General features: G+C 50.0%; 2 protein-coding genes across 3 annotated transcripts in view; one reads left to right on the top strand and one right to left on the bottom strand.

Annotated features, from left to right (window-relative positions):
* The window catches only part of LOC123995249 (solute carrier family 22 member 16-like), a 31,758-nt gene extending 17,776 nt beyond the window's left edge, over window positions 1-13,982 (bottom strand). Inside the window, exons 1-2 of one of the 2 annotated variants that reach the window (XM_046298719.1) lie at window positions 13,778-13,982; window positions 3,529-4,011 (exon numbers count right to left, since the gene is read on the bottom strand). In XM_046298719.1, the coding sequence (XP_046154675.1) occupies window positions 3,529-3,812 (284 nt within the window). In that variant the 5' untranslated portion in view covers window positions 3,813-4,011; window positions 13,778-13,982. Of the gene's footprint in view, window positions 1-3,528; window positions 4,012-5,834; window positions 5,956-13,777 lie in introns of those variants that run through there. The other variant, XM_046298718.1, reaches the window with a different exon arrangement.
* Window positions 13,983-14,293: 311 nt separating this feature from the next.
* Window positions 14,294-20,229, top strand: part of LOC123995823 (probable methyltransferase-like protein 24) — a 53,602-nt gene continuing 47,666 nt past the window's right edge. Inside the window, exon 1 of the mRNA XM_046299506.1 lies at window positions 14,294-14,990. Coding sequence (XP_046155462.1) covers window positions 14,652-14,990 — 339 coding nt within the window. The 5' untranslated portion in view covers window positions 14,294-14,651. The remainder of the gene's footprint in view (window positions 14,991-20,229) is intronic.

Raw genomic sequence — 20,229 nt, forward strand, 5'->3', positions numbered from 1 at the left:
ACCAGGCCCATAAACCCTCACACCAGGCCCATAAACCCTCACCCCTAACACCAGGCCCATTAACCCTCACCCCTAACACCAGGCCCATAAACCCTCACCCCTAACAGCAGGCCCATAAACCCTCACACCAGGCCCACAAACCCTCACACCAGGCCCATAAACCCTCACATCAGGCCCATAAACCCTCACCCCTGACATCAGGCCCATAAACCCTCACCCCTAACACCAGGCCCATAAACCCTCACCCCTCACATCAGGCCCATAAACCCTCACCCATCAAACCAGGCCCATGAACCCTCACCTCTAACACCAGGTACATAAACCCTCACACCTAACACAATCCCATAACCCATCATATCAGGCCCATAAACCCTCAACCCTAACCCCAGGCCCATAAACCCTCACACCAGGCCCATAAACCCTCACACCAGGCCCATAAACCCTCACCCCTAACATCAGGCCCATAAACCCTCACCCCTAACACCAGGCCCATAAACCCTCACACCAGGCCCATAAACCCTGACCCCTAACACCAGGCCCATTAACCCTCACCCCTAACACCAGTCCCATAAACCCTCACCCCAGGCCCATAAACGCTCACACCATGCCCATAAACCCTCACACCAGGCCCATAAACCCTCACATCAGGCCCATAAACCCTCACATCAGGCCCATAAACCCTCACCCCTAACACCAGGCCCATAAACCCTCACACCTAACACCAGGCCCATAAACCATCATATCAGGCCCATAAACCTTCACATAAGGCCCATAAACCCTCACCCCTAACACCAGGCCCATAAACCCTCACCCCTCACACCAGGGCCATAAATCCTCACCCCTAACACCAGGCACATAAACCCTCACACCAGGCCCATAAACCCTCACCCCTAACACCAGGGAGGGACAGGGGCACAGCCAGGGAGGGCCAGGGCACAGCCAGGGAGGGCCAGGGCCCAGCCAGGTAGGGACAGGGGCACAGGGGCACAGCCAGGGAGGTACAGGGTACAGCCAGGGAGGTACAGGGTACAGCCAGGGAGGGACAGCGGCACAGCCAGGAAGGTACAGGGCACAGCGGCACAGCCAGGGAGGGACACGGCACAGCCAGGGAGGGACAGGGCACAGCCAGGAGGGTACAGGGCACAGCGGCACAGCCAGGGAGGGACAGGACACAGCCAGGGAGGGACAGGGCACAGCCAGGAAGGTACAAGGCACAGCGGCACAGCCAGGGAGGGACAGGGCACAGCCAGGGAGGTACAGGGCACAGCCAGGGAGGTACAGGACACAGCCAGGGAGGGACAGGGCACAGCCAGGAAGGTACAAGGCACAGCGGCACAGCCAGGGAGGGACAGGGCACAGCCAGGGAGGTACAGGACACAGCCAGTGATGGACAGAGCACAGCCAGGAAGGTACAAGGCACAGCGGCACAGCCAGGGAGGGACAGGGCACAGCCAGGGAGGTACAGGGCACAGCCAGGGAGGGACAGGGCACAGCCAGGGAGGGACAGCGGCACAGCCAGGGAGGCACAGGGGCACAGGGGCACAGGGGCACAGGGGCACAGGGGCACAGCCAGGGAGGGACAGGGCACAGCCAGGGAGGTACAGGGGCACAGGGGCACAGCCAGGGAGGGACAGCGGCACAGCCAGGGAGGGACAGCGGCACAGCCAGGGAGGGACAGGGGCACAGCCAGGGAGGGACAGCGGCACAGCCAGTGAGGGACAGCGGCACAGCCAGGGAGGGACAGGGGCACAGCCAGGGAGGGACAGCGGCACAGCCAGGGAGGGACAGCGGCACAGCCAGTGAGGGACAGCGGCACAGCCAGGGAGGGACAGGGCACAGCCAGGGAGGGACAGCGGCACAGCCAGGGAGGGACAGCGGCACAGCCAGGGAGGGACAGCGGCACAGCCAGGGAGGGACAGGGCACAGCCAGGGAGGGACAGGGGCACAGCCAGGGAGGGACAGCGGCACAGCCAGGGAGGGACAGCGGCACAGCCAGCGAGGTACAGGGGCACAGGGGCACAGCCAGGGAGGTACAGGGGCACAGGGGCACAGCCAGGGAGGGACAGGGCACAGCCAGGGAGGGACAGGGCACAGCCAGGGAGGGACAGCGGCACAGCCAGGGAGGGACAGGGCACAGCCAGGGAGGTACAGGGGCACAGGGGCACAGCCAGGGAGGGACAGCGGCACAGCCAGGGAGGGACAGCGGCACAGCCAGGGAGGCACAGGGGCACAGGGGCACAGACAGGGAGGGACAGGGTACAGGGGCACAGACAGGGAGGGACAGGGTACAGGGGCACAGCCAGGGAGGGACAGGGTACAGGGGCACAGACAGGGAGGGACAGGGTCCAGGGCACAGACAGGGAGGGACAGGGTACAGGGGCACAGCCAGGGAGGGACAGGGTACAGGGGCACAGCTGGGGAGGGACAGGATACAGGGGCACAGCTGGGGAGGGACAAGGTACAGGGGCACAGACAGGGAGGGACAGGGCACAGCCAGAGAGGGACAGGGTACAGGGGCACAGACAGGGAGGGACAGGGTACAGGGGCACAGCCAGGGAGGGACAGGGTACAGGTGCACAGACAGGGAGGGACAGGGTACAGGGGCATAGCCAGGGAGGGACAGGGTACAGGGGCACAGACAGGGAGGGACAGGGTACAGGGGCACAGAGAGGGAGGGACAGGATACAGGGGCACAGCCAGGGAGGGACAGGGTACAGGGGCACAGCTGGGGAGGGACAGGATACAGGGGCACAGCTGGGGAGGGACAGGGTACAGGGGCACAGACAGGGAGGGACAGGGTACAGGGGCACAGCCAGGGAGGGACAGGGTACAGGGGCACAGACAGGGAGGGACAGGGTACAGGGGCACAGACAGGGAGGGACAGGGTACAGGGGCACAGACAGGGAGGGACAGGCTACAGGGGCACAGACAGGGAGGGACAGGGTACAGGGGCACAGCCAGGGAGGGACAGGGTACAGGGGCACAGCCAGGGAGGGACAGGGTACAGGGGCACAGCATGGGAGGGACAGGATACAGGGGCACAGCTGGGGAGGGACAGGGTACAGGGGCACAGCTGGGGAGGGACAGGGTACAGGGGCACAGCTGGGGAGGGACAGGGTACAGGGGCACGGCTGGGGAGGGACAGGGTACAGGGGCACAGCGTGGGAGGGACAGGGTACAGGGGCACATCTGGTGAGGGACAGGGTACAGGGGCACATCTGGGGAGGGACAGGGTACAGGGGCACAGCTGGGGAGGGACAGGGTACAGGGGCACAGCCAGGGAGGGACAGGGTACAGGGGCACAGCTGGGGAGTAGCACAGGGGCACATCCAAGGAGGGACAGGGTACAGGGGCACAGCTGGGGAGCGATAGGGTACAGGGGCACAGCTGGGGAGGGACAGGATACAGGGGCACAGCTGGGGAGGGACAGGGTACAGGGGCACATCTGGGGAGTGGCACAGGGGCACCGCAGGGGGCAGACACATTCCCCATATTTGGGAATAGTTTGGTGAGGAAAGCTCCTCTTACCTATCAGCGATGTCCCCGAACACCAGCGCTCCGACCAGCACACCCATCATAAAAGTGGGCTGACACAGCTTGGCCAGCCATTCCCTGTCACACACTAGGTCCCAGTCTGTCACGATGCTCTGATACACCTCGCTGTGGTCGTACACGTAATGGTAGTTGCTGTCACACTTCTCTGTCGTCCTGTTGACGAGCTGCTCGTAGGTAAAGTCTGTGGGGTTCATCCGCTGGGTTCGCTGGCAGGTGCTGAGCTCCCACTGTTTGCCCTCCGCCGTCCGCACCACCATGGGCCCGTTCTCCGGTTTAAAGAATGGTAGCACCTCCTCCAGGGAAGCACCTGTGTAGTTCCCATACAGGACGTCAGTTACGTTACCGGGCGGTGCACAGACAAAGCTTGGCCTCTCCACAAGGAACACAGAGGCCAGGTAGTGGATTCCACAGGCTATGGCCTGGAAGACAGCAGCAAAGTACAGACATGCCTGGAACCTAGGAGGAGGAGAAGAGATGAGGGGAGGGGAGGGGAGATGAGGGGAGGAGAGATGAGGGGAGGAGAGATGAGGGGAGGAGAGATGAGGGGAGGGGAGGGGAGATGAGGGGAGGAGAGATGAGGGGAGGGGAGATGAGGGGAGGAGAGATGAGGGGAGGGGAGGGGAGATGAGGGGAGGAGAGATGAGGGGAGGGAGATGAGGGGAGGGGAGATGAGGGGAGGAGAGATTAGGGGAGGGGAGATGAGGGGAGGAGAGATGAGGGGAGGGGAGGGGAGATGAGGGGAGGAGAGATGAGGGAGGGGAGATGAGGGGAGGAGAGATGAGGGGAGATTATATGAGTGGAGGGGAGATGAGGGGAGGAGAGATGAGGGGAGATTAGATGAGGGGAGGGGAGATGAGGGGAGGAGAGATGAGGGGAGGGGAGATGAGGGGAGGGGAGATGAGGGGAGGAGAGATGAGGGGAGATTAGATGAGGGGAGGGGAGATGAGGGGAGGAGAGATGAGGGGAGATTAGATGAGGGGAGGGAGATGAGGGAGGAGAGATGAGGGAGATTAGATGAGGATTAGATGAGGGGAGATTAGATGAGGGGAGATTAGATGAGGGGAGGGGAGGGGAGATGAGGGGAGATTAGATGAGGGGAGGGGAGATGAGGGGAGGAGAGATGAGGGGAGATTAGATGAGGGGAGGGGAGATGAGGGGAGGAGAGATGAGGGAGATTAGATGAGGGGAGGAGAGATGAGGGGAGATTAGATGAGGGAGATTAGATGAGGGGAGGGGAGATGAGGGGAGATTAGATGAGGGGAGGGGAGATGAGGGGAGGAGAGATGAGGGAGATTAGATGAGGGGGGGAGATGGGGGAGATGAGGGATTAGAGAGGGAGAGATGAGGGGAGATTAGATGAGGGGGGAGATGAGGGGAGGAGAGATGAGGGAGATTAGATGAGGGGAGGGGAGATGAGGGGAGGAGAGATGAGGGGAGATTAGATGAGGGGAGGGGAGATGAGGGGAGGAGAGATGAGGGGAGATTAGATGAGGGGAGGGGAGATGAGGGGAGGAGAGATGAGGGGAGATTAGATGAGGGGAGGAGAGATGAGGGGAGGAGAGATGAGGGGAGATTAGATGAGGGGAGGGGAGATGAGGGGAGGAGAGATGAGGGGAGATTAGATGAGGGGGTTCAATAAAAGGACAACATGAGGAAGTTGCATCAAAGGAATGAAACCCTTTATTATCCAACACATATAAATAACTTCATTCTGAATGCACAATGAAGTAAAATGACACCCAATCATTTATGATGGCCTACTGTAATATAAAAACAATTAGTTATTTTTCTTTATAAAGTAACTTAACAAAAACAGGATATTCTCCATGTACAAAAAAGACAAACATTGAATATATGTCTACATCAAGTGTTTTGAACATGATGAGAATGAAACAAAGAACTGTGGGATATTCTAATGGGGAATATTTATCCGATTTTAATGCGCCAATGATGCAATGCACTACATATGTTTCTCTCCAAAATCAAGTTCAGACTAACTTGAAGAAAGCTGCTGTCTTTTGTTATCAGAGAGAAATAAAGAAACATTTACTATAATGGCTACAATACTTACTATGTAGGTTAACTAAACATCAATAGAACAATAATCACCGTATTTCTATAAAAATAACCATGTTGTCTACAAGAGGGGTAAGGTCATCATATGTCCAGGGAGGGTTGTCGAGTAAACATGAAAGAGTCTCTGGACAAATTAAGTTTATGATATTAGTTATGTTAATTTAATGCAATTTAAGTGGAAATTACATTATTGTTCGGGGTACCTTTTGAAGTGTCCAAGCTCATCGAATAGACGATCCACGCTCATAATTCCTTGACAGGTTATTTCGCGCGCCTCTCGCTCCAGTGTGTAGCGGATTCTGCATCGACTCGCCACTGACAATTTGTCAATGTTGGCTTTTACTGGACGCGGGTAGGAGGGGCACGCTTAGGGGAAATTTCCACTTAGTGCGACGAACAGGGGGAAAAAATTTCGATTATGGTGAGAAGTGTGTCGGAGCCTGAATTTAACGATTGTGCAGACTAGTGTTATTTTTTTTCAATCACTGCAATTTGGATAAAGACTATTAGGCCTAGCCATCACTTTCCATTTGATCAGTCAAACAAGACCTATCGCCCCATCAATGCACTGCTTTCAGAGATCCAGTGATTGATCCATCCTTCTAGCACTCCAAAACAATAGATGCTGTTTTCTCTGCTGAAAGACGTCACATCCACTAAATCTATTATCTTAACACAGGAAATCAATCAAAATGTGAAACGATTGTTGTCTCAGACATCACCATGTTAGGCATAACAATGCAATGTGAATATACTGTAATCCTACAATGGTGAGTCAGACAGACAGGGACAGTGATATCAGGTGTGGACAGACTCAGGTTCAGGTGGTGAGTCAGACAGACAGGGACAGTGATATCAGGTGTGGACAGACTCAGGTTCAGGTGGGTAGTCAGACAGACAGGGACAGTGATATCAGGTGTGGACAGACTCAGGTTCAGGTGGTGAGTCAGACAGACAGGGACAGTGATATCAGGTGTGGACAGACTCAGGTTCAGGTGGTGAGTCAGACAGACAGGGACAGTGATATCAGGTGTGGACAGACTCAGGTTCAGGTGGTGAGTCAGACAGACAGGGACAGTGATATCAGGTGTGGACAGACTCAGGTTCAGATGGTGAGTCAGACAGACAGGGACAGTGATATCAGGTGTGGACAGACTCAGGTTCAGGTGGTGAGTCAGACAGACAGGGACAGTGATATCAGGTGTGGACAGACTCAGGTTCAGGTGGTGAGTCAGACAGACAGGGACAGTGATATCAGGTGTGGACAGACTCAGGTTCAGGTGGTGAGTCAGACAGACAGGGACAGTGATATCAGGTGTGGACAGACTCAGGTTCAGGTGGTGAGTCAGACAGACAGGGACAGTGATATCAGGTGTGGACAGACTCAGGTTCAGGTGGTGAGTCAGACAGACAGGGACAGTGATATCAGGTGTGGACAGACTCAGGTTCAGGTGGTGAGTCAGACAGACAGGGACAGTGATATCAGGTGTGGACAGACTCAGGTTCAGGTGGTGAGTCAGACAGACAGGGACAGTGATATCAGGTGTGGACAGACTCAGGTTCAGGTGGTGAGTCAGACAGACAGGGACAGTGATATCAGGTGTGGACAGACTCAGGTTCAGGTGGTGAGTCAGACAGACAGGGACAGTGATATCAGGTGTGGACAGACTCAGGTTCAGGTGGTGAGTCAGACAGACAGGGACAGTGATATCAGGTGTGGACAGACTCAGGTTCAGGTGGTGAGTCAGACAGACAGGGACAGTGATATCAGGTGTGGACAGACTCAGGTTCAGGTGGTGAGTCAGACAGACAGGGACAGTGATATCAGGTGTGGACAGACTCAGGTTCAGGTGGTGAGTCAGACAGACAGGGACAGTGATATCAGGTGTGGACAGACTCAGGTTCAGGTGGTGAGTCAGACAGACAGGGACAGTGATATCAGGTGTGGACAGACTCAGGTTCAGGTGGTGAGTCAGACAGACAGGGACAGTGATATCAGGTGTGGACAGACTCAGGTTCAGGTGGTGAGTCAGACAGACAGGGACAGTGATATCAGGTGTGGACAGACTCAGGTTCAGGTGGTGAGTCAGACAGACGGGGACAGTGATATCAGGTGTGGACAGACTCAGGTTCAGGTGGTGAGTCAGACAGACAGGGACAGTGATATCAGGTGTGGACAGACTCAGGTTCAGGTGGTGAGTCAGACAGACAGGGACAGTGATATCAGGTGTGGACTGGTTCAGGTGGTGAGTCAGACAGACAGGGACAGTGATATCACCACTGGTGAGAACCAGGGACAGTGAGTTCTGGTGAGTCAGACAGACAGGGACAGTGATGACTTTAAAGCAACCCTGATAATTCTCTCCATTGAGTCAGACAGACAGGGACAGTGATATCAGGTCTCTTCAGGTGGTGAGTCAGACATTCTGTGGACAGACTCTTCAGGTGGTGAGTCAGACATTCTCAGACTCTCTCAGACATTCTCAGGTGTGGACAGACTCTTCAGGTGGTGAGTCAGACATTCTCTCTCTCCATTCTCTCTCTCTCTCCATTCTCTCTCTCCATTCTCTCTCTCCATTTTCTCTCTCTATCCATTCTCTCTCTCTCTCCATTCTTTCTCTCCATTCTCTCTCTCTCCATTCTCTCTCTCACCATTCTCTCTCTCTCTCCATTCTCTCTCTCCATTCTCTCTCTCTCTCCATTCTCTCTCTCCATTCTCTCTCTCTCCATTTTCTCTCTCTATCCATTCTCTCTCTCTCTCCATTATTTCTCTCCATTTTCTCTCTCTCCATTCTCTCTCTCTCCATTCTCTCTCTCACCATTCTCTCTCTCTCCATTCTCTCTCTCGCTCCATTCTCTCTCTCCATTCTCTCTCTCTCTCCATTCTCTCTCTCACCATTTTCTCTCTCTCCATTCTCTCTCTCTCTCCATTCTCTCTCTCTCCATTTTCTCTCTCTATCCATTCTCTCTCTCTATCCATTCTCTCTCTCTCACCATTCTCTCTCTCTCCATTCTCTCTCTCCATTCTCTCTCTCTCCATTTTCTCTCTCTCTCCATTTTCTCTCTCTCTCCATTCTTTCTCTCCATTCTCTCTCTCTCCATTCTCTCTCTCACCATTTTCTCTCTCTCCATTCTCTCTCTCTCTCCATTCTCTCTCTCCATTCTCTAACTCTCCATTTTCTCTCTCTATCCATTCTCTCTCTCTCTCCATTCTTTCTCTCCATTCTCTCTCTCTCCATTCTCTCTCTCTCCATTCTCTCTCTCACCATTCTCTCTCTCTCCATTCTTTCTCTCCATTCTCTCTCTCGCCATTCTCTCTCTCCATTCTCTCCCTCTCTCCATTCTCTCTCTCTCTCTCCAGAGAACTGGAAGGAAGGATGGCCAAAGGAGGTGTTGGCTTTGGGGACGACCAGTGAGATATACCTGCTGGAGCGCATGCTACGAGTGGGTGTTGTTATCATGACCAGTGAGCTGAGATAAGGCGGAGCTTTACCTAGCAAAGACTTATAGATGACCTGGAGCCAGTGTGTGTGTGTGTGTGTGTGTGTGTGTGTGTGTGTGTGTGTGTGTGTGTGTGTGTGTGTGTGTGTGTGTGTGTGTGTGTGTGTGTGTGTGTGTGTGTGTGTGTGTGTGTGTGTGTGTGTGTGTGTGTGTGTGTGTGTGTGTGTGTGTGACCCCAGCAAGACACCTGTGGTGCATTGTTCAAGACTGTCAGACCTCCCCAGGAGACTCAGGAGGCATGTGTCACGGTACGCACAGAGGGGATAGCTGAGGTGTTTGTACGTGCATGTGTGGGTGGGTGTACTGTATGCTTGTGTGTGTCTGCTACCTGTTTTTGGCCATTTCTCACTATAATATTTTATGAAAGTCGATAGCACCTATTAATGAATGATCGTCAGGTGGAGCATGGCTCTGTTGACTCTACCTGCCATAGTAAGGCAGCACGGGGAAAGCAGAGGACAGAGGTATTGGTGGCTCTGTTGACTCTACCTGCCATAGTAAGGCAGCACGGGGAAAGCAGAGGACAGAGGTATTGGTGGTTCTGTTGACTTACTGTATCTCTCCAACCTGCCTTGACTGGCTACAACAGGTGCACCTGTTTGTGTTCCAAGTGAAATTCAACTGACTGACCACCTGCAGCTAAAGCATAGGACAAAAAAGGACCAAACAGATTCTAGAATCACACAAAATCTGTAAACTGTGTAGCCTTTCTGATAGGCACTTAACCTGATATACTGGACTACTGGTTTATAATGAAAATGTCTGAAAAGCATTCCCAACCAATTACTATAGACCTTTCTCTCCATATCCACAGCATGGATATTTCTTTAATTTATATCAACATGCCTCAATGTCACTTCCATAGGCTCTATGACTCCATGTGTTGCCTGGTTATTACCATCTATCTGCCTGACTAAAACAGTGTGCTTATCATTACAAAGATCTTCAACAAGTAAATCATTCATGAATTCCACAGAAACAGACAGAAATCTGATGTGGAGATAGAAGGTTGGTAGTAACACAACAGTTCCCCAGCCAGCCAACCCCACCCCCTCCAGCAGTCCCCTGAGCCAGCCAACCCCACCCCCTCCAGCAGTCCCCGAGCCAGCCAGCCAACCCCCCCCCCCGTAGTCCCCCGAGCCAGCCAACCACACCCCCTCCAACAATCCCCCACCTGTTAGTGTCCTCCCAACTCTATGTCCAATCACAACCAGAGAAATTCTGACCCTGCTGCGCATCTACATTCACGCACTCGCAAAGCCTCAAACACCAATCTAACCACATACACTGAGCTTGTACACATGTGCTCCTGTGCTATACACACACATACGCATACAAAAATGCCTGCATGCATGCACGCACACACACACATCTACACACACAAGCACACCCTGCTACTGGTTCCAGCCCAGACACTCATTATTGGGGCAAATCTCCCCTCTCTTCCTCTTTTCTCCCCTCTCATACTCACATGGGGAGTCAATTGACCATTTTCCTCTCCCTGTCAGTCCAGTTTTCTACCACACAAACACACTCACTCCATCTTCCTTTCCTTTTATTTTCTCACTGTGGCTTTCCCTGTTCTACTCCATGCACCCAACTTGATTTCTTCCACAAGATGACCAGGTTTTCATGGAGATGTGGACAGAATGATGGAGAGGGCTGAGATGTTCTTCTCACCTCTCCAGACCCTAGAACAGCTGAGAAAGAACAAGAGGTTCTGCCTTCTTCCACCGTGAGAACCCAAACATCTGTCACACAGTCACTCACTTCTCAGCTACCAAGAGCTTTCTCACCAAAAACAGGAGTAAAGCCTCTACCTTGTGAGAGTGCCAAATGAAGCATCATTATTGTGGTGAAGTCGTTCGACACTCAATCTCTCTGAAGCACTCTATGGTTGTCATTATTGACTTCTGCTCTGCATGGCCAACTGGAGTGGACGTCACAGAACCCAGGGTGAAGCGTAGAGTCACTGTCTCCTTCATCAACTACATCTGATTCTTCCCTGTTACTTCATCAAGTCTCAAGCCGTCACACACAGCGCAGAGACGGGAATGGAGACTGGCCTTCCTACCTTTCCCTCTGCAAGCATGTCATTTTGCAATAGTATGGTGCCAATAATGTACAAGCAAAGCAAAACGTGGCATGTGAACTCCGTGGAGAAAGACTTCCACCCACAGTATGTTCCATCTGGTCCAGCTAGATCAGAAACATACTCCTTTTACAATTGGTCTGATACTTGAATGAATGGGTGGTGGTAGCAGACAGTGACCGTAGGGTCGCCAGTTTGAATCCTGTGGCTGACAGAGAAATCTCTCTCTCAGTCAGTCCAGCTAGACATACTTTACAGTGTCCCCCCTCATGGGGATTCCTTCTCCCCTTCCTTGTTCCCTTCCCTCTCCTCATCCCCAGTGAGCTGTATTCTGAATGTTGTACCACTGACTGACCATATGGTGGCGCCATAGAGTGCTACATCTGTTAGAGCTAATAGCTGGACAGTGTTGCTGTGAGGGTTTAATCCATCATGTCCCTGTATGGCTCTGTGCTTGTCTTCTACCATTACACACTTACATAACTGGGGTTTTCAGAGGTGGGCGGGGACAACTGGAGGGATGAAGGAATCAAATCAAATCAAATCAAATTTATTTTTATATAGCCCTTCGTACATCAGCTGATATCTCAAAGTGCTGTACAGAAACCCAGCCTAAAACCCCAAACAGCAAACAATGCAGGTGTAGAAGCACAGTGGCTAGGAAAAACTCCCTAGAAAGGCCCAAACCTAGGAAGAAACCTAGAGAGGAACCGGGCTATGTGGGGTGGCCAGTCCTCTTCTGGCTGTGCCGGGTAGAGATTATAACAGAACATGACCAAGATGTTCAAATGTTCATAAATGACCAGCATGGTCAAATAATAATAAGGCAGAACAGTTGAAACTGGAGCAGCAGCACAGTCAGGTGGACTGGGGACAGCAAGGAGCCATCATGTCAGGTAGTCCTGGGGAATGAAATATAGTTATCATTTCTCCACTTTCCTCTCCTTACATGGTATACTATGAGATGTGTTCTAATGCAGTTGGGTGTATACTGTCTGGCTGGTTGTAGGCCTACACAAACAAACTTTATACAATACACTAGTACCTATAGACATGTACTCTGCGGTAAAGCAGGTATTATGCAGGCGTGTGCCATATGTCAACGTGAGGGTCACATTCATGGGGTGTAACGTGCAAACACACTGTGTACACACACATATGCACAAACAGATACACATAAAACTCTACCTTGACCGCCTCAGGATAGAAGCTAGCTGGCCCTGGAAACCACTTGGAATTGGAGTGAAACAGTCCAGTAAAAACACAGCAGAAGAAGACTTCATCTCATTTGTAATTCATTGAAAGTCATTTAATCTGTAACTAACATCCTCCATATTGACTTGGGAAAATGACCCAGTGTAATTGCCTGTGTGTCTGTGTGCTACTTCTCTCTACATACAGGTGGCAGTAGAGCCCTGTGTCTCCAGACAATCACAGCCTGTTTTCATAAATAAAGAGTGCACTGTCTGATTGCCTCCATATTATTCTCTTCATAAAGCCTGTGTAAATCCTCAATCATTCCACCCACATCTTCACTGACATAAATTAATAAAGTCCCCAAAAGTCGAATGGATAAAGTTTCCCCAGCAGGCTAAAAATCCACTGTTCTTACTCTGACATAATCTACAATTTCCTACATTTCGTTGCCCTCTGCAATGTCAATAACAGAGTTAATAGATGGGAGCTGCAGTAGGGGAATTGTAATTATTTTTTTTCTGAATAAAGGAGCGATTGGGATGCTTCAGGGGGGAATCAATGAAGGAGTAGGTTTTAGATAGAGGCAGGAGGTGGTATAGAGTGTTTCAAAGTGATTTCATAGGACTTCAGTACTAATGGTTTATGGATTAATCATGTTTATAGCCCAAGTTTTCAGATTGCAGCGAGCAGAAAGAGAGAGACAGAGAGAGATGAAGTGAGAGAGAAAGAGAAAAAAAAGAGAGAATGAGGAAGAGAGGGACAGAGAATGAGAAATAGAGAGAGAGAGAGAGAGAGAGAGAGAGAGAGAGAGAGAGAGAGAGAGAGAGAGAGAGAGAGAGAGAGAGAGAGAGAGAGAGAGAGAGAGAGAGAGAGAGAGAGAGAGAGAGAGAGAGAGAAAGAGAGAGAGAGAGAGAGAGAAAGAGAGAGAGAGAGAGATGGAGAGAGAGAAAGAGAAAAAAGAGAGAATGAGGAAGAGAGGGACAGAGAGAGAGAAAGAGAGAGAGAAAGAGAGAGAGAGAGAGAGAGAGAGAGAGAGAGAGAGAGAGAGAGAGAGAGAGAGAGAGAGAGAGAGAGAGAGAGAAAGAGAAAGAGAAAGAGAGAGAGAGAGAGAGAGAGAGAGAAAGAGAGAGAGAGAGAGAGAGAGAGAGAGAGAGAGAGAGAGAGAGAGAGAGAGAGAGGGACAGAGAGAGAAAGAGAGAGAGAGAGAGAGAGAAAGAGAGAGAGAGAGAGAGAGAGAGAGAGAGAGAGAGAGAGAGAGAGAGAGAGAGAGAGAGAGAGAGAGAGAGAGAGAGAGAGAGAGAGAGAGAGAGAGAGAGAGAGAGAGAGAGAGAGCTAAGGTAGATGAAGAACACTCACTCAGCCCTTCATTTCAAACACTGAAACACTTTCTTCTGTATCTCTCTCTTCTCCATTCTTCTTGTTTGTTTTCTTTTCCCTCTCTCCTCTCTTTCTGTGATAGACTGCACAAACACACAGGTCATACAGTTCTTCACTCTCCAAGACTGCACTTCCCTGTCTCCTTGTCCCTTTCTCTCTCTCTCTCACCTTCTCACCTTCCTTCTCTCTCTTTGTCTCTCTGTCTCTCTCCTTCCATCTCTTTATGATCTCCTGTATGAAACTGTGTCTGTAGAGAGAGAATGGGAGGCCTTGGTGACAGCTAGCTGTGGATGTGTTGGCCCTGCCCGGTGTAGAGTTACACAGTAACCCAAGACACAGGGGAACGGAGCGGGGGAGAGAGGGAGGGGTCAGACGGAGTGAGAGGGGTGTGTGTGAGAAAGGGGTGTGAGGGCTAGGACAGGGAGGGGAGAAGTTCCAAAACTTTTCATAGAGAGCGGCACACTCTATTCCACCGAGTCAATGTGCAGAGGTTCACACACACTGACACATACAGAGAGAGAGAGAGAGAGAGAGACACACACACACACACATACTAAATCACACAGGCACACACACACACTCACACACACACTCACTCACACTGACGTAGCTGTTTTGTGATGAGGTGTCCTCCTGTCTCACAAACCTTCAGTAATGCTCTTACTTATCTTGATCCAACTGTGGACTTAGGAGGAAAGGAAGGAGAGAAGGAAGACAAGAGAGAGACACACCACTCAAAGGATAAGAAGAAGAAGAATGGGATAGAGAAAGAGAGCGAGATCAACAATCTCACTGTTCAGGAGGCGAGAAAGAGAGAAACAAGGGAAAAGTGAGACAGACAGTGTATCCAGGCATGTGGAGAGACAGACTGACTAGAGGACTGGCTCTGCGCCTGTGTCTTCTCCTCACCGCTCTCTGTGTCTGTCTACATGTTTACCTGGAACTGGGGGAAAGGGGGTGGGCACCTTCGCCCCTCACCTTGGGACGTCCCACACAGACCAGCCAGGTGCTACTGGACAGCGGGGAAAGGAAACTGGGGGCCGCAGACCCCACAGAGAGCCGGGTTGGGGACAGAGCTGTGAAGAGAAGGGTGTCCTACAGACGCACGCCGAAGAAGGACTCTGTAGCAGGGAAGACAGTGGGCGGGGAGGACCCCTCCACATGCTGCCCACCTCTACGCCCGAACAGAAAGGTGAGTGAGAGCGATTATACCTGCCGTAGGGTGATGTGACCACTAAGCACATATCTGATCAGACGTCAGTATCTGCTGTTGAATTGTTCATATTTGTGGAACTGTATAAGTATTATCGGATCCGAGAGCAGAGCTTAGTGGATGATACCCACCTGGAGCAGTGAGTCACTGAGGGAGAGCTGATAAGGGGACGTTCAGGAGCGCACTTTCACTCACTGTTGGCACAAAGCTGCGTAATCCTTTGAGGCTGACAGACAGAAGAGGAGAAGGGCAGTGGGATCAATAGAGTGCAGAGTCTCTAAGAGCTGTAGGCTGAAGAGGGGAGAGAGATGAGTGACAGAGGGACAGACGTTCCTGGTTACAGAAAGGAAACGGACTCCTGAGCTGTTTTACTGTACTAAAGGCAACAGACACACCAGTCAGGGGAAATACTTTATCTGATAGACTCTGAGACTGAGAAAGATACTCTCAAACTGAAAGAAACTTCTGACTGTGCAGAAAGACCTGAGAACACTGAAATGTGCATTGAGTGAAATAACCAGCATTAGTTGGTTAAATAGTTGATATGCTATTAGATGTTAACGTGTGAAGGTGGGTGGGCCAAAGATGACTCACATTAGTTGGTTAAATAGTTGATATGCTGTTAGATGTTAACGTGTGAAGGTGGGTGGGCTAAAGATGACTCACATTAGTTGGTTAAATAGTTGATATGCTATTAGATGTTAACGTGTGAAGGTGGGTGGGCTAAAGATGACTCACATTAGTTGGTTAAATAGTTGATATGCTATTAGACGTTAACGTGTGAAGGTGGGTGGGACAAAGATGACTCACATTAGTTGGTTAAATAGTTGATATGCTATTAGATGTTAACGTGTGAAGGTGGGTGGGCCAAAGATGACTCACATTAGTTGGTTAAATAGTTGATATGCTATTAGATGTTAACGTGTGAAGGTGGGTGGGCCAAAGATGACTCACATTAGTTGGTTAAATAGTTGATATGCTATTAGATGTTAACGTGTGAAGGTGGGTGGGACAGAGATGACTCACATTAGTTGGTTAAATAGTTGATATGCTGGTAGATGTTAACGTGTGAAGGTGGGTGGGCTAAAGATGACTCACATTAGTTGGTTAAATAGTTGATATGCTATTAGACGTTAACGTGTGAAGGTGGGTGGGACAAAGATGACTCACATTAGTTGGTTAAATAGTTGATATGCTATTAGATGTTAACGTGTGAAGGTGGGTGGGCCAAAGATGACTCACATTAGTTGGTTAAATAGTTGATATGCTATTAGATGTTAACGTGTGAAGGTGGGTGGGCCAAAGATGACTCACATTAGTTGGTTAAATAGTTGATATGCTATTAGATGTTAACGTGTGAAGGTGGGTGGGCTAAAGATGACTCACATTAGTTGGTTAAATAGTTGATATGCTGTTAGATGTTAACGTGTGAAGGTTGGTGGGCCAAAGATGACTCACATTAGTTGGTTAAATAGTTGATATGCTATTAGATGTTAACGTGTGAAGGTGGGTGGGCCAAAGATGACTCACATTAGTAGGTTAAATAGTTGATATGCTATTAGATGTTAACGTGTGAAGGTGGGTGGGACATAGATGACTCACATTAGTTGGTTAAAAAGTTGATATGCTATTAGATGTTAACGTGTGAAGGTGGGTGGGCTAAAGATGACTCACATTAGTTGGTTAAATAGTTGATATGCTATTAGACGTTAACGTGTGAAGGTGGGTGGGACAAAGATGACTCACATTAGTTGGTTAAATAGTTGATATGCTATTAGATGTTAACGTGTGAAGGTGGGTGGGCCAAAGATGACTCACATTAGTTGGTTAAATAGTTGATATGCTATTAGATGTTAACGTGTGAAGGTGGGTGGGCCAAAGATGACTCACATTAGTTGGTTAAATAGTTGATATGCTATTAGATGTTAACGTGTGAAGGTGGGTGGGCCAAAGATGACTCACATTAGTAGGTTAAATAGTTGATATGCTGTTAGATGTTAACGTGTGAAGGTGGGTTGGCCAAAGATGACTCACATTAGTTGGTTAAATAGTTGATATGCTATTAGATGTTAACGTGTGAAGGTGGGTGGGACAGAGATGACTCACATTAGTTGGTTAAATAGTTGATATGCTGGTAGATGTTAACGTGTGAAGGTGGGTGGGCTAAAGATGACTCACATTAGTTGGTTAAATAGTTGATATGCTATTAGACGTTAACGTGTGAAGGTGGGTGGGACAAAGATGACTCACATTAGTTGGTTAAATAGTTGATATGCTGTTAGATGTTAACGTGTGAAGGTTGGTGGGCCAAAGATGACTCACATTAGTTGGTTAAATAGTTGATATGCTATTAGATGTTAACGTGTGAAGGTGGGTGGGCCAAAGATGACTCACATTAGTAGGTTAAATAGTTGATATGCTATTAGATGTTAACGTGTGAAGGTGGGTGGGACATAGATGACTCACATTAGTTGGTTAAAAAGTTGATATGCTATTAGATGTTAACGTGTGAAGGTGGGTGGGCTAAAGATGACTCACATTAGTTGGTTAAATAGTTGATATGCTATTAGACGTTAACGTGTGAAGGTGGGTGGGACAAAGATGACTCACATTAGTTGGTTAAATAGTTGATATGCTATTAGATGTTAACGTGTGAAGGTGGGTGGGACAAAGATGACTCACATTAGTTGGTTAAATAGTTGATATGCTATTAGATCAAATCAAATCAAATCCAATTTTATTTGTCACATACACATGGTTAGCAGATGTTAAATGCGAGTGTAGCGAAATGCTTGTGCTTCTAGTTCCAACAATGCAGTGATCACCAACAAGTAATCTAACTAACAATTCCAAACTATTGTCTTATACACAGTGTAAGGGGATAAGGAACATGTACATAAGGATATATGAATGAGTGATGGTACAGAGCAGCATACAGTAGATGGTATCGAGTACAGTATATACATATGAGATGAGTGTGTAGACAAAGTAAACAAAGTGGCATAGTTAAAGTGGCTAGTGATACATGTGTTATATAAGGATGCAGTCGATGATGTAGAGTACAGTATATACATATGCATATGAGATGAATAATGTAGGGTAAGTAACATTATATAAGGTAGCATTGTTTAAAGTGGCTAGTGATATATTTACATCATTTCCCATCAATTCCCATTATTAAAATGGCTGGAGTTGGGTCAGTGTCAATGACAGTGTGTTGGCAGCAGCCACTCAATGTTAGTGGTGGCTGTTTAACAGTCTGATGGCCTTGAGATAGAAGCTGTTTTTCAGTCTCTCGGTCCCAGCTTTGATGCACCTGTACTGACCTCGCCTTCTGGATGATAGCGGGGTGAACAGGCAGTGGTTCGGGTGGTTGATGTCCTTGATGATCTTTATGGCCTTCCTGTAACAACGGGTGGTGTAGGTGTCCTGGAGGGCAGGTAGTTTGCCCCCGGTGATGCGTTATGCAGTCCTCACTACCCTCTGGAGAGCCTTACGGTTGAGGGCGGAGCAGTTGCCGTACCAGGCGGTGATACAGCCCACCAGGATGCTCTCGATTGTGCATCTGTAGAAGTTTGTGAGTGCTTTTGGTGACACGCCGAATTTCTTCAGCCTCCTGAGGTTGAATAGGCGCTGCTGCGCCTTCTTCACGACGCTGTCAGTGTGAGTGGACCAATTCAGTTTGTCTGTGATGTGTATGCTACCCTCTCCACTACTGTTCCATCGATGTGGATAGGGGGGTGTTCCCTCTGCTGTTTCCTGAAGTCCACAATCATCTCCTTAGTTTTGTTGACGTTGAGTGTGAGGTTATTTTCCTGACACCACACTCCGAGGGCCCTCACCTCCTCCCTGTAGGCCGTCTCGTCGTTGTTGGTAATCAAGCCTACCACTGTTGTGTCGTCCGCAAACTTGATGATTGAGTTGGAGGTGTGCGTGGCCACGCAGTCGTGGGTGAACAGGGAGTACAGGAGAGGGCTCAGAACGCACCCTTGTGGGGCCCCCGTGTTGAGGATCAGCGGGGAGGAGATGTTGTTGCCTACCCTCACCACCTGGGGGCGGCCCGTCAGGAAGTCCAGTACCCAGTTGCACAGGGCGGGGTCGAGACCCAGGGTCTCGAGCTTGATGACGAGCTTGGAGGGTACTATGGTGTTGAATGCCGAGCTGTAGTCGATGAACAGCATTCTCACATAGGTATTCCTCTTGTCCAGGTGGGTTAGGGCAGTGTGCAGTGTGGTTGAGATTGCATCGTCTGTGGACCTATTTGGGCGGTAAGCAAATTGGAGTGGGTCTAGGGTGTCAGGTAGGGTGGAGGTGATATGGACCTTGACTAGTCTCTCAAAGCACTTCATGATGACGGAAGTGAGTGCTACGGGGGCGGTAGTCGTTTAGCTCAGTTACCTTAGCTTTCTTGGGAACAGGAACAATGGTGGCCCTCTTGAAGCATGTGGGAACAGCAGACTGGTATAGGGATTGATTGAATATGTCCGTAAACACACCGGCCAGCTGGTCTGCGCATGCTCTGAGGGCGCAGCTGGGGATGCCGTCTGGGCCTGCAGCCTTGCGAGGGTTAACACGTTTAAATGTCTTACTCACCTCGGCTGCAGTGAAGGAGAGACCGCATGTTTCCGTTGCAGGCCGTGTCAGTGGCCCTGTATTGTCCTCAAAGCGGGCAAAAAAAGTTATTTAGTCTGCCTGGGAGCAAGACATCCTGGTCCGTGACTGGGCTGGATTTCATCTTGCAGTCCGTGATTGACTGTAGACCCTGCCACATGCCTCTTGTGTCTGAGCCATTGAATTGAGATTCCACTTTGTCTCTGTACTGACGCTTAGCTTGTTTAATAGCCTTGCGGAGGGAATAGCTGCACTGTTTGTATTCAGTCATGTTGCCAGACACCTTGCCCTGATTAAAAGCAATGGTTCGCGCTTTCAGTTTCACGCGAATGCTGCCATCAATCCACGGTTTCTGGTTAGGGAATGTTTTTATCGTTGCTATGGGAACGACATCTTCGATGCACGTTCTAATGAACTCGCACACCGAATCAGCGTATTCGTCAATATTTCCATCTGACGCAATACGAAACATGTCCCAGTCCACGTGATGGAAGCAGTCTTGGAGTGTGGAGTCAGCTTGGTCTGACCAGCGTTGGACAGACCTCAGCGTGGGAGCCTCTTGTTTTAATTTCTGCCTGTAGGCAGGGATCAGCAAAATGGAGTCGTG

Source organism: Oncorhynchus gorbuscha, linkage group LG14 (assembly GCF_021184085.1).
Source record: "Oncorhynchus gorbuscha isolate QuinsamMale2020 ecotype Even-year linkage group LG14, OgorEven_v1.0, whole genome shotgun sequence".
Taxonomy (NCBI): Eukaryota; Metazoa; Chordata; class Actinopteri; order Salmoniformes; family Salmonidae; genus Oncorhynchus; species Oncorhynchus gorbuscha.